Here is a 24,532-nt window from a genome sequence, read left to right on the forward strand (position 1 = left end):
TTGCTGTGGATCTTTACCTGATACTATCACGGTCTGCCGAGGCAAGCCGTGTGGGAACTATTTAGGACCAGGAAGCGGCAGCCCTGGTGCAGGTGAGTATTTATTAACACGAGTAGAAATAAACATCACACTAATAGAAAACACAAAACGCTGGGTCAAAATGACCCAGGATCATGACAGTACCCCCCCCCCCCCCCCCCCCCCCCCTCAAAGGCTGGCCCCAGACAGCCCAACAAGAAAACAAAACAGCCAGAAAAACAGAAAACAACCTGACCAGGGCGGGCGGCGGGGGTCCGGGACGGAGGGCTCGAGGCAAAACAAAACAGGAGCCCAGCACCAAAAAACAACAACAAAAGAAACACACCGGAGCCCAAAACAGAAGAGTTCAGGGGGCCTGCCAGGGGGCCGACAGCACAGGAGTCCAAACAGTTCAGGGAGCCGACCGTGTGGACGGCAACGGCGGTGACCCAGGCGAAGGGGGTCCGGGGGCCGGGCGCGAGGTAGGCCACGGCGGCGATGTGGAAGCAGTTCAGGGGGCCGACCGTGCTGACGGCAACAGCGGCGACCCAGGCGATGGAGGTCCGGAGGCTGGCCGCGCGGAAGGCAACGGTGGCGACTCAGGTGAAGGGAGTCTGGGGGCCGCCCACGACGGCGATGGCGCCTGGCCAGTGGCCTGGAAAGTGGCCGGTTAGCAGCAGACCCAGACGAGGCAGGACCAGGCGACGCTGAAGGCGAAGACACGGAGGCTGGACCAGGTGACGCTGAGGGCGAAGACATGGAGGCTGCAGCCGGCGTGGACGATGAGGCTGCAACCGGCGAGGACGATGAGGCTGCAGCCGGCGAGGACGATGAGGCTGCAGCCGGCGTGGACGATGAGGCTGCAGCCGGCGTGGACGATGAGGCTGCAGCCGGCGTGGACGATGAGGCTGCAGCCGGCGTGGACGATGAGGCTGCAGCCGGCGTGGACGATGAGGCTGAAGCCGGCGTGGACGATGACTCTGAAGTCGGACCAGACGAGGCTGAAGGCCGCTCCGTGTAAGCCGGAGACGGAGGTGCTGCAGGCTGCGACATGGAAGCCGGAGACGGAGGCGCTGCAGGTGGCGGCGTGGAAGCCGGAGGCGCAGACAGGACAGGAGACAAAGGACGGAGCGGTCCCTCGGACCCTCCAGCGGAGACAGGAGACGAAGGCCGGAGCGGTCCCTCGGACCCTCCAGCTGAAGCCATCACTAAGCCAGCAGTCATGGAGGCCACTAGCTGACACAAAGGCGACTGGCAATGCACTGACCACTGGCTCTGCCCAGGCAACGCTGACATGGTGCAGTTCTCAGGTGGCTGCTTAAACTTCAGGGGTCCAGAATCAGCTGGGGACTGAGACCTAGCCTCCGGGGAAGCCCTGGAGCGGCAAACTGTGCTATCGCGCTGGTGGATAACAGAGCTCTCTGAAAACGTGGAAGCACTTTTGCAAATATGTGATATTTTGATAAATTAAGTAGATATTTGAGCATTACACAGCCACATTCTCGCCTGAAAATATCTTAAAAGGTTATTTTGTGACCCAGAAAGTCAAATTCAAGAGATTATAACCCACTGTTATAATCTCACAATGAAACAAAGTCTCAGATATGTTGATGGTGCCAGCATTTGTTATGTAATATGTTGAGTAAACCTGGAAACGCGTCATCTCAAGATATTGTTTTCATTGCTGTGGATCTTTACCTGATACTATCACGGTCTGCCGAGGCAAGCCGTGTGGGAACTATTTAGGACCAGGAAGCGGCAGCCCTGGTGCAGGTGAGTATTTATTAACACGAGTAGAAATAAACATCACACTAATAGAAAACACAAAACGCTGGGTCAAAATGACCCAGGATCATGACAGTACCCCCCCCCCCCCCCCCCCCCCCCCCCTCAAAGGCTGGCCCCAGACAGCCCAACAAGAAAACAAAACAGCCAGAAAAACAGAAAACAACCTGACCAGGGCGGGCGGCGGGGGTCCAGGACGGAGGGCTCGAGGCAAAACAAAACAGGAGCACTAGAAAGTAAAAAAAAAAACAAACAAAACACGAGCCCAGCACCAAAAAACAACAACAAAAGAAACACACCGGAGCCCAAAACAGAAGAGTTCAGGGGGCCTGCCAGGGGGCCGACAGCACAGGAGTCCAAACAGTTCAGGGAGCCGACCGTGTGGACGGCAACGGCGGTGACCCAGGCGAAGGGGGTCCGGGGGCCGGGCGCGAGGTAGGCCACGGCGGCGATGTGGAAGCAGTTCAGGGGACCGACCGTGCTGACGGCAACAGCGGCGACCCAGGCGATGGAGGTCCGGAGGCTGGCCGCGCGGAAGGCAACGGTGGCGACTCAGGTGAAGGGAGTCTGGGGGCCGCCCACGACGGCGATGGCGCCTGGCCAGTGGCCTGGAAAGTGGCCGGTTAGCAGCAGACCCAGACGAGGCAGGACCAGGCGACGCTGAAGGCGAAGACACGGAGGCTGGACCAGGTGACGCTGAGGGCGAAGACATGGAGGCTGCAGCCGGCGAGGACGATGAGGCTGCAGCCGGCGAGGACGATGAGGCTGCAGCCGGCGAGGACGATGAGGCTGCAGCCGGCGTGGACGATGAGGCTGCAGCCGGCGTGGACGATGAGGCTGAAGCCGGCGTGGACGATGACTCTGAAGTCGGACCAGACGAGGCTGAAGACTCTGAAGCTGGACCAGACGAGGCTGAAGGCCGCTCCGTGTAAGCCGGAGACGGAGGTGCTGCAGGCGGCGACATGGAAGCCGGAGACGGAGGCGCTGCAGGTGGCGGCGTGGAAGCCGGAGGCGCAGACAGGACAGGAGACAAAGGACGGAGCGGTCCCTCGGACCCTCCAGCGGAGACAGGAGACGAAGGCCGGAGCGGTCCCTCGGACCCTCCAGCTGAAGCCATCACTAAGCCAGCAGTCATGGAGGCCACTAGCTGACACAAAGGCGACTGGCAATGCACTGACCACTGGCTCTGCCCAGGCAACGCTGACATGGTGCAGTTCTCAGGTGGCTGCTTAAACTTCAGGGGTCCAGAATCAGCTGGGGACTGAGACCTAGCCTCCGGGGAAGCCCTGGAGCGGCAAACTGTGCCAATGGCGGCTAAACCATGAAAAGCACCTTGAGTTGAAATAAGACTTTCTCCCTGCATGGAGTGAATGATTGAAACTGGTAATACTGGAGCCTGAACTACAGGTGACACTGGAGGCGCCGGAGACTGAGCTGAAAGAGGCGCCGGAGACTGAGCTGAAAGAGGCGCCGGGGACTGAGCTGAAAGAGGCGCCGGGGACTGAGCTGAAAGAGGCGCCGCTGGGCGGCTAACTGAGCTGAGAGTGGCTGCTGGGCGGCTAACTGAGCTGAGATTAGCCGCCCAGCAGCCACTCTCAGCTCAGTTAGCCGCCCAGCAGCCACTCTCAGCTCAGTTAGCCGCGCAGCAGCCACTCTCAGCTCAGTTAGCTGCCCAGCAGCCACTCTCAGCTCAGTTAGCCGCCCAGCAGCCACTCTCAGCTCAGTCCCCGGTGCCTCTTTCAGGTCAGTCCCTGGCGCCTCTTTCAGCTCAGTCTCCGGTGCCTCTTTCAGCTCAGTCTCCAGCGCCTCCAGTGTCACCTGTAGTTATCGCGCTGGTGGATAACAGAGCTCTCCGAAAACGTGGAAGCACTTTTGCAAATATGTGATATTTTGATAAATTAAGTAGATATTTCAGCATTACACAGCTACATTCTCGCCTGAAAATATCTTAAAAGGTTATTTTAAAAGATTATAACCCACTGTTATAATCTCACAATGAAACAAAGTCTCAGATGTAATTATTCTGAAAATAAGTTTAGGCCTACCACAAGTTTGTTTTGTCCTTACATTACTTATGTAAGTGTGTCTCTGATTTAAACAACACATTTGTTTTGCATTCCAACACATGAGCTGGAATGTTGTATTATTTTAAGGATGGCTTGTTTCCAGTTACTGCCTGAATGACTGTCATGGATCGAGGTGACCCAAATGTAGGTGCAGACAAAGTCTTTAACTTCCCTTAAGTACAGTGGCAGTGGATGTGGGTTGGAGATGCAATGACCTTGAACCTACAGGCGACCATCTTAGTGACCACACCATCTGTGATGGAGGACTCATCTCTCCTGATGTCCTGCAAGCAAACAATCATATTTTTTTGGAACATGAACTTAATTGCTTTCTTAAAACATTTTTTTCTGCATTTGGTATAAAACAGACTCCAATTTATACAATCTCAGGCTCCCTCCCCACTGGAGAGGTGACATTCAATGTCCCTTTTAAAGTCACTTCACTGATCTTTTCCTGTCTTTTGTTATTAGACTTGAGATATGACTGCACTATGCTGTTGCTGGTGACTCCAGTTAATTCTACAAGACATGCTGTGTAAGTAAACAAACAACAACAGTTTGTCTGCATTTCTTGAAAGATCACATCGCCCAAACTTAGTTTAGAGGGTCTACACTGTATATAGTGAAGCCTGCAAGTTTTCTAACAGCAAAATTTGTTTTGTGCCCAAATGTGTGTGTTGGGTGGTGGTCACGGCTATCCAGACTGACAAGTGGGACATTGAATGTCACCTCTCCAGTGGGGAGGGAGCCTGAGATTGTCTAAATTGGAGTCTGTTTTATACCAAATGCAGAAAAAAATGTTTTAAGAAAGCAATTCAGTTCATGTTCCAAAAAATATGATTGTTTGCTTGCAGGACATCAGGAGAGATGAGTCCTCCGTCACAGATGGTGTGGTCAGTGAAGATGGTCGCCTGCAGGTTCAAGCTCATTGCATCTCCAACCCACATCCACTGACTTTGTCTGCACCTACATTTGGGTCACCTCGATCCATGACATTCCATGTCATTCAGGCAGTAACTGGAAACAAGCCATCCTTAAAATAATACAACATTCCAGCTCATGTGTTGGAATGCAAAACAAATGTGTTGTTTAAATCAGAGACACACTTACATAAGTAATGTAAGGACAAAACAAACTTGTGGTAGGCCTAAACTTATTTTCAGAATAATTACATCTGAGACTTTGTTTCATTGTGAGATTATAACAGTGGGTTATAATCTCTTGACTTTGACTTTCTGGGTCACAAAATAACCTTTTAAGATATTTTCAGGCGAGAATGTGGCTGTGTAATGCTCAAATATCTACTTAATTTATCAAAATATCACATATTTGCAAAAGTGCTTCCACGTTTTCGGAGAGCTCTGTTATCCACCAGCGCGATAGCTGACCGGGAGGTCAAGGCTCGATAGAGTCATGAGCACAGCTAACTCCTGGCGTATTGTTTTCAACCCCCTGCAGTCTTTTGCTACTCAGGTTAAACACGATATATATAATTAGCTAGTTATGGCTATGGATTGAAAATACCCCCCACACCCCACCCCTAACGGCTGCACCTCCAGAAGAATTTTGTCTGGGCTCTTATCTCACTTTTTTATTTCAAACAATCAACAGAAAATTTCACCGACATAGTTTTATGTAATGTTTTTAAGGCTGTGGTGTTAATTTTTAAGTAACATGAGCCCAGCGGCAGCAGCAACACTAGGCTAACACTAACTAGCTAGCAAGATTAGAAACCTGGTGCTAAACTAAGAGAAGCCACAAAATCAGTTTGAATAAGAGTAAACATTTACTCACCAAGTCAGTGTATCTGTCATGATCCTGGGTCCTTTTGACCCAGCGTTTGTGTTTTCTATTAGTGTGATTTTGGTTCTGTTGTTCCTCCTGTTTAGTGTTATTCTGTTCTGCTCATCTATTCCTGTGTTAAGTCCGCGTTTCCTAGTCTGTGTCTTTGCGTGTATGTGTTTCCTGTTTTATTGTGAAGGTCTGCATCTTATGTGAGTGTTTTCAGTTGCCTCCCTAGTCTCGTCATGTTAATCTCTCCCAGCTGTTTCCCCCACCTGTGTGTAATCTCCCTGTGTTCTCTGAGTGTTTTTAAGTCGTGTCTTCTGTCTTAGTCGTTGCTGGTTCGTCTGTGTTTTTTTTCCCCTCGGTTTCCCTGCGTCTCTCCATCCGTCTCTCTGTGTGTATTTCCCCGGACCTCCCTGCATCTTTGTTCAGGTTTGTTTTGTTAGCTCTGCCCAGTTTAGGTTTTCCTGCTCATGTTCACCCGCCATTGCTGTTTATTTCTACTCGTGTTAATAAATACTCACCTGCACCAGAGCTGCCGCTTCCTGGTCCTATATAGTTCCCACACGGCTTGCCTCGGGAGACCGTGACAGTACGAACCAGCCAACATGGACCCTGCGGCATTTAATCCGTCCGAGGAGCTCCAAGACGACATCGGTTATAATGTGGAGATCCTCCTCGGGCTGTGGCTAGAGAACCCTCCTGAGGAGCTTCGCCGCGCCATTGAAAGTCGATTACAACGGCTCTTTTCTGGCCTGCCATGGCTTCTGAAATCGCTTCCTCCGACCATGCAGGCGTTTCTCCAGCACACACCTCACCTTCTCTCAGCCACTCCTGCCTCGCTGCCCGACTCGCCGGATGTGATCTTGCCCGGCCTGTCGGAGCCGTCTGCGGGGAGGAAACGTCGATCGCGCCGCCGGCGCCTCACCCCACAGCCGGACCTTTGGACTTCTAATTCGCTGGCTGTGGTGAGTGAGGAGTCTTTTCCGTTTTCGGACTGTGTGACTGTTCATTCAGGGGCTGTGTTCTGTGCGGCAGATAATGATGTGAACAGCTTGTCGCCTGCCCAGCAGCCACTCTCAGCTCAGTTAGCCGCCCAGCAGCCACTCTCAGCTCCGTTAGCCGCCCAGCAGCCACTCTCAGCTCCGTTAGCCGCCCAGCAGCCACTCTCAGCTCAGTTAGCTGCCCAGCAGCCACTCTCAGCTCAGTCCCCAGTGCCTCTTTCAGGTCAGTCCCTGGCGCCTCTTTCAGCTCAGTCTCCGGTGCCTCTTTCAGCTCAGTCTCCGGTGCCTCTTTCAGCTCAGTCTCCAGCGCCTCCAGTGTCACCTGTAGTTATCGCGCTGGTGGATAACAGAGCTCTCCGAAAACGTGGAAGCACTTTTGCAAATATGTGATATTTTGATAAATTAAGTAGATATTTCAGCATTACACAGCTACATTCTCGCCTGAAAATATCTTAAAAGGTTATTTTAAAAGATTATAACCCACTGTTATAATCTCACAATAAAACAAAGTCTCAGATGTAATTATTCTGAAAATAAGTTTAGGCCTACCACAAGTTTGTTTTGTCCTTACATTACTTATGTAAGTGTGTCTCTGATTTAAACAACACATTTGTTTTGCATTCCAACACATGAGCTGGAATGTTGTATTATTTTAAGGATGGCTTGTTTCCAGTTACTGCCTGAATGACTGTCATGGATCGAGGTGACCCAAATGTAGGTGCAGACAAAGTCTTTAACTTCCCTTAAGTACAGTGGCAGTGGATGTGGGTTGGAGATGCAATGACCTTGAACCTACAGGCGACCATCTTAGTGACCACACCATCTGTGATGGAGGACTCATCTCTCCTGATGTCCTGCAAGCAAACAATCATATTTTTTTGGAACATGAACTTAATTGCTTTCTTAAAACATTTTTTTCTGCATTTGGTATAAAACAGACTCCAATTTATACAATCTCAGGCTCCCTCCCCACTGGAGAGGTGACATTCAATGTCCCTTTTAAAGTCACTTCACTGATCTTTTCCTGTCTTTTGTTATTAGACTTGAGATATGACTGCACTATGCTGTTGCTGGTGACTCCAGTTAATTCTACAAGACATGCTGTGTAAGTAAACAAACAACAACAGTTTGTCTGCATTTCTTGAAAGATCACATCGCCCAAACTTAGTTTAGAGGGTCTACACTGTATATAGTGAAGCCTGCAAGTTTTCTAACAGCAAAATTTGTTTTGTGCCCAAATCTGTGTGTTGGGTGGTGGTCACGGCTATCCAGACTGACAAGTGGGACATTGAATGTCACCTCTCCAGTGGGGAGGGAGCCTGAGATTGTCTAAATTTGAGTCTGTTTTATACCAAATGCAGAAAAAAATGTTTTAAGAAAGCAATTCAGTTCATGTTCCAAAAAATATGATTGTTTGCTTGCAGGACATCAGGAGAGATGAGTCCTCCGTCACAGATGGTGTGGTCAGTGAAGATGGTCGCCTGCAGGTTCAAGCTCATTGCATCTCCAACCCACATCCACTGACTTTGTCTGCACCTACATTTGGATCACCTCGATCCATGACATTCCATGTCATTCAGGCAGTAACTGGAAACAAGCCATCCTTAAAATAATACAACATTCCAGCTCATGTGTTGGAATGCAAAACAAATGTGTTGTTTAAATCAGAGACACACTTACATAAGTAATGTAAGGACAAAACAAACTTGTGGTAGGCCTAAACTTATTTTCAGAATAATTACATCTGAGACTTTGTTTCATTGTGAGATTATAACAGTGGGTTATAATCTCTTGACTTTGACTTTCTGGGTCACAAAATAACCTTTTAAGATATTTTCAGGCGAGAATGTGGCTGTGTAATGCTCAAATATCTACTTAATTTATCAAAATATCACATATTTGCAAAAGTGCTTCCACGTTTTCGGAGAGCTCTGTTATCCACCAGCGCGATAGCTGACCGGGAGGTCAAGGCTCGATAGAGTCATGAGCACAGCTAACTCCTGGCGTATTGTTTTCAACCCCCTGCAGTCTTTTGCTACTCAGGTTAAACATGATATATATAATTAGCTAGTTATGGCTATGGATTGAAAATACCCCCCACACCCCACCCCTAGCGGCTGCACCTCCAGAAGAATTTTGTCTGGGCTCTTATCTCACTTTTTTATTTCAAACAATCAACAGAAAATTTCACCGACATAGTTTTATGTAATGTTTTTAAGGCTGTGGTGTTAATTTTTAAGTAACATGAGCCCAGCGGCAGCAGCAACACTAGGCTAACACTAACTAGCTAGCAAGATTAGAAACCTGGTGCTAAACTAAGAGAAGCCACAAAATCAGTTTGAATAAGAGTAAACATTTACTCACCAAGTCAGTGTATCTGTCATGATCCTGGGTCCTTTTGACCCAGCGTTTGTGTTTTCTATTAGTGTGATTTTGGTTCTGTTGTTCCTCCTGTTTAGTGTTATTCTGTTCTGCTCATCTATTCCTGTGTTAAGTCCGCGTTTCCTAGTCTGTGTCTTTGCGTGTATGTGTTTCCTGTTTTATTGTGAAGGTCTGCATCTTATGTGAGTGTTTTCAGTTGCCTCCCTAGTCTCGTCATGTTAATCTCTCCCAGCTGTTTCCCCCACCTGTGTGTAATCTCCCTGTGTTCTCTGAGTGTTTTTAAGTCGTGTCTTCTGTCTTAGTCGTTGCTGGTTCGTCTGTGTTTTTTTTCCCCTCGGTTTCCCTGCGTCTCTCCATCCGTCTCTCTGTGTGTATTTCCCCGGACCTCCCTGCATCTTTGTTCTGGTTTGTTTTGTTAGCTCTGCCCAGTTTAGGTTTTCCTGCTCATGTTCACCCGCCATTGCTGTTTATTTCTACTCGTGTTAATAAATACTCACCTGCACCAGAGCTGCCGCTTCCTGGTCCTATATAGTTCCCACACGGCTTGCCTCGGGAGACCGTGACAGTACGAACCAGCCAACATGGACCCTGCGGCATTTAATCCGTCCGAGGAGCTCCAAGACGACATCGGTTATAATGTGGAGATCCTCCTCGGGCTGTGGCTAGAGAACCCTCCTGAGGAGCTTCGCCGCGCCATTGAAAGTCGATTACAACGGCTCTTTTCTGGCCTGCCATGGCTTCTGAAATCGCTTCCTCCGACCATGCAGGCGTTTCTCCAGCACACACCTCACCTTCTCTCAGCCACTCCTGCCTCGCTGCCCGACTCGCCGGATGTGATCTTGCCCGGCCTGTCGGAGCCGTCTGCGGGGAGGAAACGTCGATCGCGCCGCCGGCGCCTCACCCCACAGCCGGACGTTTGGACTTCTAATTCGCTGGCTGTGGTGAGTGAGGAGTCTTTTCCGTTTTCGGACTGTGTGACTGTTCATTCAGGGGCTGTGTTCTGTGCGGCAGATAATGATGTGAACAGCTTGTCGCCTGCCCAGCAGCCACTCTCAGCTCAGTTAGCCGCCCAGCAGCCACTCTCAGCTCAGTTAGCCGCCCAGCAGCCACTCTCAGCTCAGTTAGCCGCCCAGCAGCCACTCTCAGCTCAGTTAGCCGCCCAGCAGCCACTCTCAGCTCAGTTAGCCGCCCAGCAGCCACTCTCAGCTCAGTTAGCCGCCCAGCAGCCACTCTCAGCTCAGTTAGCCGCCCAGCAGCCACTCTCAGCTCAGTTAGCCGCCCAGCAGCCACTCTCAGCTCAGTTAGCCGCCCAGCAGCCACTCTCAGCTCAGTTAGCCGCCCAGCAGCCACTCTCAGCTCAGTTAGCCGCCCAGCAGCCACTCTCAGCTCAGTTAGCCGCCCAGCAGCCACTCTCAGCTCAGTTAGCCGCCCAGCAGCCACTCTCAGCTCAGTTAGCCGCCCAGCAGCCACTCTCAGCTCAGTTAGCTGCCCAGCAGCCACTCTCAGCTCAGTTAGCTGCCCAGCAGCCACTCTCAGCTCAGTTAGCTGCCCAGCAGCCACTCTCAGCTCAGTTAGCTGCCCAGCAGCCACTCTCAGCTCAGTCCCCGGCGCCTCTTTCAGGTCAGTCCCCGGCGCCTCTTTCAGCTCAGTCTCCGGTGCCTCTTTCAGCTCAGTCTCCAGCGCCTCCAGTGTCACCTGTAGTTATCGCGCTGGTGGATAACAGAGCTCTCCGAAAACGTGGAAGCACTTTTGCAAATATGTGATATTTTGATAAATTAAGTAGATATTTCAGCATTACACAGCTACATTCTCGCCTGAAAATATCTTAAAAGGTTATTTTAAAAGATTATAACCCACTGTTATAATCTCACAATGAAACAAAGTCTCAGATGTAATTATTCTGAAAATAAGTTTAGGCCTACCACAAGTTTGTTTTGTCCTTACATTACTTATGTAAGTGTGTCTCTGATTTAAACAACACATTTGTTTTGCATTCCAACACATGAGCTGGAATGTTGTATTATTTTAAGGATGGCTTGTTTCCAGTTACTGCCTGAATGACATGGAATGTCATGGATCGAGGTGACCCAAATGTAGGTGCAGACAAAGTCAGTGGATGTGGGTTGGAGATGCAATGACCTTGAACCTACAGGCGACCATCTTAGTGACCACACCATCTGTGATGGAGGACTCATCTCTCCTGATGTCCTGCAAGCAAACAATCATATTTTTTTGGAACATGAACTTAATTGCTTTCTTAAAACATTTTTTTCTGCATTTGGTATAAAACAGACTCCAATTTATACAATCTCAGGCTCCCTCCCCACTGGAGAGGTGACATTCAATGTCCCTTTTAAAGTCACTTCACTGATCTTTTCCTGTCTTTTGTTATTAGACTTGAGATATGACTGCACTATGCTGTTGCTGGTGACTCCAGTTAATTCTACAAGACATGCTGTGTAAGTAAACAAACAACAACAGTTTGTCTGCATTTCTTGAAAGATCACATCGCCCAAACTTAGTTTAGAGGGTCTACACTGTATATAGTGAAGCCTGCAAGTTTTCTAACAGCAAAATTTGTTTTGTGCCCAAATGTGTGTGTTGGGTGGTGGTCACGGCTATCCAGACTGACAAGTGGGACATTGAATGTCACCTCTCCAGTGGGGAGGGAGCCTGAGATTGTCTAAATTGGAGTCTGTTTTATACCAAATGCAGAAAAAAATGTTTTAAGAAAGCAATTCAGTTCATGTTCCAAAAAATATGATTGTTTGCTTGCAGGACATCAGGAGAGATGAGTCCTCCGTCACAGATGGTGTGGTCAGTGAAGATGGTCGCCTGCAGGTTCAAGCTCATTGCATCTCCAACCCACATCCACTGACTTTGTCTGCACCTACATTTGGGTCACCTCGATCCATGACATTCCATGTCATTCAGGCAGTAACTGGAAACAAGCCATCCTTAAAATAATACAACATTCCAGCTCATGTGTTGGAATGCAAAACAAATGTGTTGTTTAAATCAGAGACACACTTACATAAGTAATGTAAGGACAAAACAAACTTGTGGTAGGCCTAAACTTATTTTCAGAATAATTACATCTGAGACTTTGTTTCATTGTGAGATTATAACAGTGGGTTATAATCTCTTGACTTTGACTTTCTGGGTCACAAAATAACCTTTTAAGATATTTTCAGGCGAGAATGTGGCTGTGTAATGCTCAAATATCTACTTAATTTATCAAAATATCACATATTTGCAAAAGTGCTTCCACGTTTTCGGAGAGCTCTGTTATCCACCAGCGCGATAGCTGACCGGGAGGTCAAGGCTCGATAGAGTCATGAGCACAGCTAACTCCTGGCGTATTGTTTTCAACCCCCTGCAATCTTTTGCTACTCAGGTTAAACATGATATATATATAATTAGCTAGTTATGGCTATGGATTGAAAATACCCCCCACACCCCACCCCTAACGGCTGCACCTCCAGAAGAATTTTGTCTGGGCTCTTATCTCACTTTTTTATTTCAAACAATCAACAGAAAATTTCACCGACATAGTTTTATGTAATGTTTTTAAGGCTGTGGTGTTAATTTTTAAGTAACATGAGCCCAGCGGCAGCAGCAACACTAGGCTAACACTAACTAGCTAGCAAGATTAGAAACCTGGTGCTAAACTAAGAGAAGCCACAAAATCAGTTTGAATAAGAGTAAACATTTACTCACCAAGTCAGTGTATCTGTCATGATCCTGGGTCCTTTTGACCCAGCGTTTGTGTTTTCTATTAGTGTGATTTTGGTTCTGTTGTTCCTCCTGTTTAGTGTTATTCTGTTCTGCTCATCTATTCCTGTGTTAAGTCCGCGTTTCCTAGTCTGTGTCTTTGCGTGTATGTGTTTCCTGTTTTATTGTGAAGGTCTGCATCTTATGTGAGTGTTTTCAGTTGCCTCCCTAGTCTCATCATGTTAATCTCTCCCAGCTGTTTCCCCCACCTGTGTGTAATCTCCCTGTGTTCTCTGAGTGTTTTTAAGTCGTGTCTTCTGTCTTAGTCGTTGCTGGTTCGTCTGTGTTTTTTTTCCCCTCGGTTTCCCTGCGTCTCTCCATCCGTCTCTCTGTGTGTATTTCCCCGGACCTCCCTGCATCTTTGTTCTGGTTTGTTTTGTTAGCTCTGCCCAGTTTAGGTTTTCCTGCTCATGTTCACCCGCCATTGCTGTTTATTTCTACTCGTGTTAATAAATACTCACCTGCACCAGAGCTGCCGCTTCCTGGTCCTATATAGTTCCCACACGGCTTGCCTCGGGAGACCGTGACAGTACGAACCAGCCAACATGGACCCTGCGGCATTTAATCCGTCCGAGGAGCTCCAAGACGACATCTGTTATAATGTGGAGATCCTCCTCGGGCTGTGGCTAGAGAACCCTCCTGAGGAGCTTCGCCGCGCCATTGAAAGTCGATTACAACGGCTCTTTTCTGGCCTGCCATGGCTTCTGAAATCGCTTCCTCCGACCATGCAGGCGTTTCTCCAGCACACACCTCACCTTCTCTCAGCCACTCCTGCCTCGCTGCCCGACTCGCCGGATGTGATCTTGCCCGGCCTGTCGGAGCCGTCTGCGGGGAGGAAACGTCGATCGCGCCGCCGGCGCCTCACCCCACAGCCGGACGTTTGGACTTCTAATTCGCTGGCTGTGGTGAGTGAGGAGTCTTTTCCGTTTTCGGACTGTGTGACTGTTCATTCAGGGGCTGTGTTCTGTGCAGCAGATAATGATGTGAACAGCTTGTCGCCTGCCCAGCAGCCACTCTCAGCTCAGTTAGCTGCCCAGCAGCCACTCTCAGCTCAGTTAGCCGCCCAGCAGCCACTCTCAGCTCAGTTAGCCACCCAGCAGCCACTCTCAGCTCAGTTAGCCGCCCAGCAGCCACTCTCAGCTCAGTTAGCTGCCCAGCAGCCACTCTCAGCTCAGTTAGCCGCCCAGCAGCCACTCTCAGCTCAGTTAGCCGCCCAGCAGCCACTCTCAGCTCAGTTAGCCGCCCAGCAGCCACTCTCAGCTCAGTTAGCCGCCCAGCAGCCACTCTCAGCTCAGTTAGCCGCCCAGCAGCCACTCTCAGCTCAGTTAGCCGCCCAGCAGCCACTCTCAGCTCAGTTAGCCGCCCAGCAGCCACTCTCAGCTCAGTTAGCCGCCCAGCAGCCACTCTCAGCTCAGTCCCCGGTGCCTCTTTCAGGTCAGTCCCTGGCGCCTCTTTCAGCTCAGTCTCCGGTGCCTTTTTCAGCTCAGTCTCCAGCGCCTCCAGTGTCACCTGTAGTTATCGCGCTGGTGGATAACAGAGCTCTCCGAAAACGTGGAAGCACTTTTGCAAATATGTGATATTTTGATAAATTAAGTAGATATTTCAGCATTACACAGCTACATTCTCGCCTGAAAATATCTTAAAAGGTTATTTTAAAAGATTATAACCCACTGTTATAATCTCACAATGAAACAAAGTCTCAGATGTAATTATTCTGAAAATAAGTTTAGGCCTACCACAAGTTTGTTTTGTCCTTACATTACTTATGTAAGTGTGTCTCTGATTTAAACAACACATTTGTTTTGCATTCCAACACATGAGCTGGAATGTTGTATTATTTTAAGGATGGCTTGTTTCCAGTTACTGCCTGAATGACTGTCATGGATCGAGGTGACCCAAATGTAGGTGCAGACAAAGTCTTTAACTTCCCTTAAGTACAGTGGCAGTGGATGTGGGTTGGAGATGCAATGACCTTGAACCTACAGGCGACCATCTTAGTGACCACACCATCTGTGATGGAGGACTCATCTCTCCTGATGTCCTGCAAGCAAACAATCATATTTTTTTGGAACATGAACTTAATTGCTTTCTTAAAACATTTTTTTCTGCATTTGGTATAAAACAGACTCCAATTTATACAATCTCAGGCTCCCTCCCCACTGGAGAGGTGACATTCAATGTCCCTTTTAAAGTCACTTCACTGATCTTTTCCTGTCTTTTGTTATTAGACTTGAGATATGACTGCACTATGCTGTTGCTGGTGACTCCAGTTAATTCTACAAGACATGCTGTGTAAGTAAACAAACAACAACAGTTTGTCTGCATTTCTTGAAAGATCACATCGCCCAAACTTAGTTTAGAGGGTCTACACTGTATATAGTGAAGCCTGCAAGTTTTCTAACAGCAAAATTTGTTTTGTGCCCAAATGTGTGTGTTGGGTGGTGGTCACGGCTATCCAGACTGACAAGTGGGACATTGAATGTCACCTCTCCAGTGGGGAGGGAGCCTGAGATTGTCTAAATTGGAGTCTGTTTTATACCAAATGCAGAAAAAAATGTTTTAAGAAAGCAATTCAGTTCATGTTCCAAAAAATATGATTGTTTGCTTGCAGGACATCAGGAGAGATGAGTCCTCCGTCACAGATGGTGTGGTCAGTGAAGATGGTCGCCTGCAGGTTCAAGCTCATTGCATCTCCAACCCACATCCACTGACTTTGTCTGCACCTACACTGCAAATTATCTGGTGCTTGCCATGATTTAAAATCCTATTTTTAGACAGGCCAGATTATTTGCCTTGTTCTAAAAAAGATTTACTTGTTTCTAAGTCTGGATTTTAGATAATAAACTTAAATCGAGAATAACCATATAATTATGTCTATATTAGTACAGAAATCCAGAAATGGGAAGAATAACTCTTAAAATAGCCTACATTAGGTCTCTCACCAGATGTCTCTCAAAATATCACTTGTTTCAAGATAGAGTGACAAACTCAATTTGCTTGATTTAGGAAATTCACACAAGGCACCTGTTGAAAATATGATTTATTCAAAATCATGTCTGACTTCAAAGTTGTACATATAAGGCAAAAAAAAATTAACCACAATTTATGATACAAATCACATTTCAAAGACAGCTGTTTGTCCCAGCATGCCAGCATTATGTGGTACAACATTGACATTGGTTTAGGGAACATTTAATGACTGTCAACTGATATCATCACAAAGTACACTAAGCCAATACTTGGTGCAACCCTAATCTTAAGGGTGATTTCTATGGGAAATAATATCAGAAAGACTGTATTGGCACAAACACACTGTCCCTAAAACTAATAGAAAAGTATGAAGTATAATCAATGAGCTCATGGGCTAATTCTGTAGCTTGAGCAACAATGGGCACAGTTACTTCATATGCCAATAAGTCTTCATTTAAATTCAAAGTTTCATAGCGTTGGTACTCAAAAGCAATAAAAGATGAGTCAATCAAAAAGATATCCTTTATCAGTCCAAACACAGGGAAAGTGCCATCCACATCTGCAATAATCATGGACTTCCCAGTAATGTATTTATTGCCATTTAGAACATACCATTTCACTGAGACAACAGACTGCATGACATCTATTCTAAAAAATTCTTTAATTTTTTTCCAAACATATTCATTATTTTTAACAGCTGATACTGGCCCGGATTCCTTTTCTTTCGCAAAAATAGGATGTTCAGTCCCTATTTCATTTTGACAACACTCAAGAAATTGATTGTGGTTTGCTAGGGATTTACAAACATTTTTAAAATTTAACTTAGAAGCCCACTGTTTAAAATAGGAGTGCTTTGCCTCAAAGCGCATGCACATACTCCTTATTAAAGGTCCAAGGGATAAGATTTGACTGGGAAGATGCAACATATAATGTTGCTTAGGTATTATATTGGCTTCGGGAAAAAGTTGCTTGAACTGATACAGGTGTTCTTCAATCATACTTCTCAGTTGCAATACAGTTTGTAAAGAAATAATGGGAGCAAGAACTATTTGAACCATCATAATTAACTTTCTAATAAATACAACATACTCACTCTCCACACCATACAAAAGAAAAAGTAATATTTTTAAAAGAATTAGCATCTGTCCACAAGACTGTTTCAATTTGTTGTCATCCGCCGCTAAAGTGCCAAAGCTAATAGGACATGGTTTATCCCGTATTTCAAGAGGTGAGTAAGGAAAATTTTGAATGTCTGAATTAAACTTGTCTAATTCCAATTGTCCTGAGAGAATAAGGTGTTTTAATACAAATTTAACTTCCATTGATGCAACACCTTCAAAAATAACATGCATTATGTCCTGTGGAGTTTGTTTGATCAGGTCAAATGCAGGAACATCAACTAGTCTGCTTCTTCTATTAATTCCATAAGTAGTTTTGAGGGACGCTTTAAATAAATCTGTGCTTGCTTTATCTATTTCAAAACACTGCCTGATATGTTTCTCCAGAGTTCTTTGAACAAACTTCTTCTTCTCAAAAACACTTTGCATATCATCAAAGTTGCATTCACAGTGTCTACATTTGCTATAAGCAAAACCAATCCCTTCTTTAAAGCCAGCAATCTCATGCTGGGCTAGCGTGTCTCCGCAAATGGCTATAACAGCACCAAACAATTCAATTTCACCATTTGACATTTCAATCCTTACACCATTGTAAAGCAGTGATAGATCTTGAAGTATTCTTTTCAGTACAACATCAATACCCCACTGAGAAATGTCATTTGCTTTAGCAATAGCAAGAAGTCGTATTGCAGCTAACTTTGACCTAAATTTTGGATGAATATTTCCTAAAGTATAATAAAACATGACCAATTTGTTTGCAGAAGCATGGGACCCTAAGGGGTTACATATTTCAATTTCATCTGTGTACAGTATTAATTGCAATGCATTTGGCCTCTGAGAAAACAAGGGGTGAGATGTAAAGAGGGACCCGTCTCTAAAATCATAGAAGAATCCCTCTCTGCTTCTTTGTGGTGCAGTGTTCAACATGGTAAAGATTCTCTCATTAGTCATTAACTGCTTTAGACTTTCAATTAATGGTACATAGTAAAAACTTTTGTTCCTTATGGACATGACCCTTGAAAGACCTTGCTTTACCCAACATATCTTCTGGGATACTACTATTTCCTCTGCGTTGACTGGACAGAACATTTCCCCTATGGCGCTACTCTGTCCATATGCAATGGTGGAGAAAGGATCCATGAATTTATCAAATGTAGCCAAAGCCTCATCTTGAAGCTGAGTGGTTCCCTCGGCATGATCTTCAAACACTGTCTTCATTCTTTCCTTGAGCGTATCCAAAAGAACAGCCTGATACTGTTGCACTCCTGAGATGATATGTTTGACCGTTCTCTGTGAAAACATTTGAAACAAAAGTAACTTATTCTGCATTTATATATAAAAAAAAATTTCTGAATTCCATTATGAACAAGTAAGACATTGATTGCCTTATGTAATGTATTGATCCATTAAGACTATAACATACCTGTGATAAGTGGCACTGTTCTTGAACACTGATAGCAAAAGCTGCAGCAGATCTGGTAATATCGTGTCTGGTAAAGGATGTTGTAGCAACAGCTTCTTCCTTTAGAGCAGAAAAACAAAGTTACTCCAAACTCCTGGCCAATTATAGAAATTCTTACATAACAGGTATAATCAGTTACACCTAATGATTGGTCCATTAAAAAACAAAGTGCATGACAGTGATTAGTGTTACAGTGAATATTCAATATAATATAAGATAATATAATATTCATTCTTTGGAATAAAGAAAAAAGAAATGGAAAAGAAATCAAAGACAAAGAAACAATAAAAAAGGGGTTGTCCATTTTTTTGAGGAGGCTAGAGATTGGATTCATGAGAATGAGATTTTATCTTTTTAAATAATGAATTATTGTTCGCACTTAGATATTAGTTTCTTTACATGTTTGTTGTATTTATTAAATTATTTATGTATTTTTAAATCACGTAATTTAGATTTGCACTTAGAACTTATGTTAGTATTAGTATATGGATATATTTTATTGTATGCATTTATTAATTTATTTAATTTTCAAGAAAATCATTCTTTTACATGTTTTGGCAGTATTTCTGGCCAACAGATTTTTTTTTACAGTGTTTCCAAATACTCTGTGTCTTACCTGAAACTGTACTCACCACTTATAATTCCTACGAGATACCCAAATTGCTGCCACATTGAACGATTTAAACGCGCTGAGTGTCTTTGATGCAAACTTCACCAGGAGACATGCCAGCCGCAGAGTGTGTGCCTGCTCCGGCTGCAGCATAGCCTTTACTATTTACACTGAACTGCTATTCTGTTTATTTATTTTCAATTTCATCCTGGTGATTTAAAATCCAACCATAGTGGAAATCGCTTGTAACAGTTTGAAGAACAATATCTAGCGGTATAATATCGCGAGATCTCGTTAAATTTCTCTTGATTAAAAATGGAGAAAAGGATTAAAAGTAATATAGGACCAAATACGAGGAGTTAGACATGGCTAAATTTGTCATCAGAAGCCACACTACATTTTATTTAGTTTAACACTTACCGCGATCGGGCTGTCAACAACCTGAGGCTCCTGCACTTCAGGCAAAGATCCACCAGTTGATATTTCCACGGTGCTGGTTGTTGTTGCAGTACTACAGTTGGAAAACACTGAAACACCAAAATTTTCCGATCCTAAAGAGTGGGATGTTGGAGGGATCCTCCATCCTCTTGGTGGGCTTCCATTCGTCAAATACAGAGGGTGCGTCCATTTAATGTGGCGAAAGAAAGAGTTAAAAACTCTGAAATCTTGTTAACAGCCATCTATTCCACAGTAAACCCAAAAATCCTGCCTTCGACCATGAGCTGCATTTCTGTGGCTAAGGAGCACCTTCAGAGTTAAAGAAACAAAGATAAAACAGATCATACATCTCCAGAGCGCCATGGTGAACTGTTTTCGCGCTGTAGCAATGCAGCTTTACTTTACCGCTCTCCACTGAAGGCCACAGATGAGTGTGGGACCATGGGAAAGGTAGGCAATTTTAAAAGTATATGTATCCTTAATTATCCAATTCTTCAGGTTTAAATTACATCAGTTATATTTATGTTTAGGCAATAAGTGTTTAAGACTGAATTTTTATTTTTCTTTTCTTTTTTTTTTACTTAAAAAAAATTAAATATAAATAATTTTCTGCATGCCTCAGTTCCTGTCGTGACGTTACTTTCACGTGGGACAAAATCTTTTCCCCTGCTTTGTTAACCATCAGGACCGTTACGAAGATCAAAATTATTTATCTAAACAAAGCGAACAGTAATTTAAGGTTGGTAACATTAAGTTGATTTGAAAAATACTATGGTACAACGGTGTTATTAAGATAAAGTCGTGTTTTGTGAGGGCTGCTAGTTAGCAATCTAGCTAATGTGTTAACTTTAGCTAAATTATCTTATTTAAGCCGTAGGATATTTCCAGGTACTGTGAGTGGAGGCTTTGGAACCGAACTAGAGAACTGCTGTCACGGCATGGACAAGTTTGACGATGCCATACTGTCTGTGTTGCAGGGTAAGTCTTATTTTTCAGTTATTTTGGTACGTTAGCTAAGCAGCCTTAGCATCTGTTAGCATCATCTCTGAAACTTGGAGCTAGGATTGTACTCTACTCTGAACTTTATCCACATTATAGCCTTGAGCTGTCTTTGGCAAAATAGACTTGGAACATCATTCTTGAAGACAGCCAAAAATAGTTTTATTGCATTCCCAAATATTTGATAAACTGTTTTAAGTTTGACATTTTATCCTGTTATTATTACTTATTGCTAAAATACATTTATTGACAAAAAATGACCTCAATATGTAATAAGCCACACCCAGGAAAAGAGAAATAAATATCACTTTTGAAGTTGTTTTTCTCTTTTACAGCTGCGAATATTGATGAGGAAACTTTGAGAAGCTTTACCCGGGATGACCTAAAGGATCTTTTTCCGGGCCATGAAAATTTCTTCCGTAGAAAGAAGATTTGGGATTTCATCAGCCAAAAGGTAAATACACATTATACCACTAAGAAGATGATTACTGTCCATATTGTCTAGCATTAATTTGCCTAATTGTGTATTTTTGTTTATATCTCACAACTGTTATAGTTTAAGAGTACTGACCAAGATGCCAACACTTTCCATCGAAGCAAGAGTAACCCCTTAGGCTTTGATGTGTCACAATGTCAGCCTCAAACTTCCACTCCCATTTCCTACACTGCTGACAAAAAAATGAAAATGCCAGACCCACCAGAGTATGTGCTGTATACAGATTCAGAGTTGGACATGGTGCACAGTCAGTACTTTGCATTGCTCCACAGTGGAAAGGAAAAGGACTGTAAGATGTCGAAGGAGCTCTGTTGCAGACTTGTAAGGAACACAGTCACCAGCATGGTTGCAATCCTCCGTGCTAGTCCCATGGGGAAAGAAGTAACATACCCCTCCAAACTCGAAATGAGAGCAATGTCACAGAAGATTGTCGACTATTACCCCATGTTATGTGATGCTGACACACACATGCCATACGTAAGTCATTCTCTACCCACTACAATATCTAAAATTGAGTGAGATAATAAAAGGATGTACAAATATATATTATTTCACCACAGCTGACCATCTACACCAAACTGTACAAACGACTCCAAAATATGAAGTCTCCAAGGAAGAGGCAGGGCTCCATGCCGCAACGAGGCAGGCCCAGGAAGACTCTTTTCAGCTCAGATGACACAGACAATGGAACTGAAGGTGACCTAAGTGGTGAAGCAAGTGGTTCAAGTGACTATACCATACTTCTTGAGAGCAATGATGACCTCAGCGAGGATAACTCAAATGCGGGTGTGTACTTTGGTCTGCTGTACTAATGACTTTTGGACATCTAAAACTTCAAAGAGACCACCTGCCCTCAGTTTTCTGTTCAGAGTGCATCACAAGATTTATACAGTGTTGAGTATTTTCCTTAACTTTCTAGCTATTCCCTGTTATTACATCCTGTTCATCTTCTTTTTTCCTCAGAGAAAGAATCCCAATTGCCGCTACCCTCTACTGTACCAACTACGTCAAACAATACTACGCTGGATTTACCACTATTATCCAAGTCAGCCTCATGCTCTGCACCCAGGGCTGATATAGGTCCTTCAACTGCACCTCCAGATGATGTTGTTGGTAAGTCCACCATCACCCTTATCTACCTCTCAGTCTGACTGTGGTTCCTCTTACAGCTCTTTCCAAAATATGGTTGCAGCAATGAACCCCGTTCTAAGTGTTTATTCCATAAATCATAGTGGTTTGGCATTAACTCAAGTTGGTGTGTAAAATCAACATATGATAGATCCCTCATTCCAGTTTGCCAGTTAGCCATAGTAAGTATTTTAACACTTTGTGTTATAATGGGTGTTACTCAGTGCTGATTATTTACACATGTAAATCCTCATGCTGGTCACATCTATCATGCCTTATCACAGTGTTTCTGTCATAGATCAAATTACCTAAAAGATTTTTATCCATCAGCTCATAATCACTGTTCACACTGATGTGAACGATGTACACAGTAAACAACCTTTACCTTATTTTCACCACAGTTTTATTCACGGGCATCTTAAACTTTCGTTTTAATATTTGATTCTGTTCAAACTAACAATTAATATAAATCCATGATCATTATAAGAAAAGGACACAAAGGGAAATGACCAGGACATACAGGGTCAGTTCATTACTCAAACATATTTAACCTAAACATTAATTCTCATAAATATTATACTTAAAAACAACCATGCAACCTTACTAGAAATGACTGATTAGAAAAATCTGGATTTTGTGAAGTCTAGTTACACCATGTCTTTCCCTAGCAGACCATGACAGCCTGAAGATGCAGGCAAGACATTACAAAACCTTGAGCAACATGTACAGGAAACCCAATGCAAAACCCAACCAAAGTGACGTAGCTCAAATTTTGGACCTGGAGTTTGAGGCCAGATGAGCTTTTATTGACGCAGATGTTACAAGGGAAGAAGACAGGCCTAGAAAAATATTTGAAGCATACCCGTGCTTCAAAGAAATACGAAATGTAAGTTCAACTACCTTCAGTTAAATTCCTTGCTTTCTCTGGACAGGTTTAGTTAGTTCTTGACTAACTGAGCACAACTTTGTCATAGGCCAGAACTGCGTCGCATCATTGGTGGCTCCAACTGCAAATACATAGATCAAATGAAGGGTCGATGGGTTTTGTTCGAAGGTGCAGTTCTATAACCCCCTCTCCCCTTGGATGGACGTGGAGGTAAGTGGCCTTTTCATACATTAAATCCATACATCAGATATGTTCGGATTACTTTGTTAAGATCCTTTTCTCTGTTCACAGTGGATTTTACTGTCACTCTCTTCAATGCACTTCCATCTCTTTTTCCTTCAAAAACTACACCACCAAAGCGGCTGGGAAGTGCCAGTGAGGCTCTCCTTCATATCCTCAAGGTGAGAACAGCTGCAATACCAGCCACTGTAACTTGTACTCCATTTACTTGTATTGTTATTATTAATATTATTATTTTGCTTTTCATGTTTAATAAGAGTGGGTCGAAGTTCAATTCAGCAGGGATTAAATTACTCCTTATTCAGGATTTCTTAATTGTTATTCAAAACCTACTCCAGAGAGGCAGCACAGAGCAAAAGCACATTGCAGTTAGGATACAAGTAGAAGCAGTAAAATTATATATTTAAAAAGGCCTTTAAAAACTAGAATATGTAACAAAGTTAAAAGAAATAGTTTTAAAAATCAAATGAGAAAAAAAGCACAAATAGACATGATAAAAATGCTGCAAACTAGAGAAAATTCATGCTCAGAATTTATACATTTCTAAAATTTCATATTTATGTAAGTCAGATATTTTATATTTATTTCTTCTATTCCAACAGTAAATCAGTTGGAGCATTCTAAACTCTTGATATTGCTTTTTGTGTCTTAAGCTGTTTGGATGCACAGCAACCCTTTCATTTAAAATCTTGAAGAATTTGTCCTTTTTTGTGCTTTTCTAGCCGGGTGAAGATGCAATGCTATACCTGGAGAAGCAGCCTCTCTCCTCCCCAGTGCTGCTTTTTGATGGAACAACCAGCATTGTTGCTGTAGGAAACATACCAGTGACCACTCTCCCCTTGGAGGATTTCTGGGAAGGAATGTTGGTGTTGATGGCATATTACTACACCTTGCACTTAACATACCCGAAATGTGTTGCAACGGTCCTCTCTGTCATACAAACTGAGGTAATCACTGATGCCATCCATGATCAAGATGCCACTTGTGCATATAAGAAAGCAATAGCTGAGTGGAAGTCGTTCTTTGAAAAATAGGTGAATACCAAGCAGGATTTTATCAGGTCATTTGCAAGTTTGTTTAGTTTTGTAGTACGTTTGTACAACTTTGTTCCTAATTTGCCTGAGAAACGGCTTTACTTATAATGCTTTACAAATGAAAGTTGTTGTTTTTTTTTCTTAGTGACACTTTACCTGAGGCATGTAAAGTTTTAAGTCAGTAATGCCGTTATTTACAACATTGTGAGACTATGTGACTGTCACAAAAGTTTAAGGCCAAAAATGTAATTTTTTCCCTCTATTTAGGCCTTTTAAAGGGTTGATTTAGACTTTTAGGGATTGTGCAGCAGCCCTATATTGTTTGAAAAAAAAAAAA

At 44.2% G+C, this 24,532-nt stretch overlaps 2 protein-coding genes and 1 pseudogene across 2 annotated transcripts; 1 reads left to right on the forward strand and 2 right to left on the reverse strand.

Moving 5' to 3' along the window:
• Positions 1-1,343: 1,343 nt before the first annotated feature.
• On the reverse strand, positions 1,344-5,284 carry LOC148098738 (uncharacterized; annotated as a pseudogene).
• A 10,814-nt stretch (positions 5,285-16,098) lies between these two features.
• On the reverse strand, positions 16,099-19,775 carry LOC148098739 (uncharacterized). The gene is made up of 4 exons (XM_087851415.1): positions 19,760-19,775; positions 19,395-19,501; positions 18,326-18,424; positions 16,099-18,192 (listed from the first exon to the last, which is right to left on the reverse strand). The coding sequence occupies exons 1-4, from the start codon at positions 19,773-19,775 to the stop codon at positions 16,099-16,101; spliced, it is 2,316 nt and encodes a 771-aa protein (XP_087707541.1).
• Positions 19,776-19,849: 74 nt separating this feature from the next.
• LOC148098740 (uncharacterized) lies at positions 19,850-22,834 on the forward strand. Its single transcript, XM_087851416.1, has 7 exons — positions 19,850-19,862; positions 20,301-20,390; positions 20,747-20,865; positions 20,968-21,384; positions 21,468-21,693; positions 21,871-22,020; positions 22,704-22,834. Exons 2-7 carry the CDS (start codon positions 20,351-20,353, stop codon positions 22,832-22,834), a joined length of 1,083 nt encoding a protein of 360 aa, XP_087707542.1. The 5' UTR covers positions 19,850-19,862; positions 20,301-20,350.
• The last annotated feature ends 1,698 nt before the right edge of the window (positions 22,835-24,532 follow it).

This window comes from Neolamprologus brichardi, chromosome 14, assembly GCF_056152115.1.
Source record: "Neolamprologus brichardi isolate AB-2024 chromosome 14, ASM5615211v1, whole genome shotgun sequence".
Classification (NCBI taxonomy): Eukaryota; Metazoa; Chordata; class Actinopteri; order Cichliformes; family Cichlidae; genus Neolamprologus; species Neolamprologus brichardi.

Bases quoted from the DNA above. Each gene is read 5' to 3' on its own strand.
- LOC148098739 (XM_087851415.1), bottom strand. The intron at 18,425-19,394 runs GTAAGTGTTAAA...TCTGCTCTAAAG, and splicing joins TTGTTGACAGCCCGATCGCG to GAAGAAGCTGTTGCTACAAC. The intron at 18,193-18,325 runs GTATGTTATAGT...ATGTTTTCACAG, and splicing joins AACAGTGCCACTTATCACAG to AGAACGGTCAAACATATCAT.
- LOC148098740 (XM_087851416.1), top strand. From the start codon at position 20,351: ATGGACAAGTTTGACGATGCCATACTGTCTGTGTTGCAGG. The intron at 21,385-21,467 runs GTAAGTCATTCT...ATTTCACCACAG, and splicing joins CTGACACACACATGCCATAC to CTGACCATCTACACCAAACT. The intron at 22,021-22,703 runs GTAAGTCCACCA...GTCTTTCCCTAG, and splicing joins ACCTCCAGATGATGTTGTTG to CAGACCATGACAGCCTGAAG.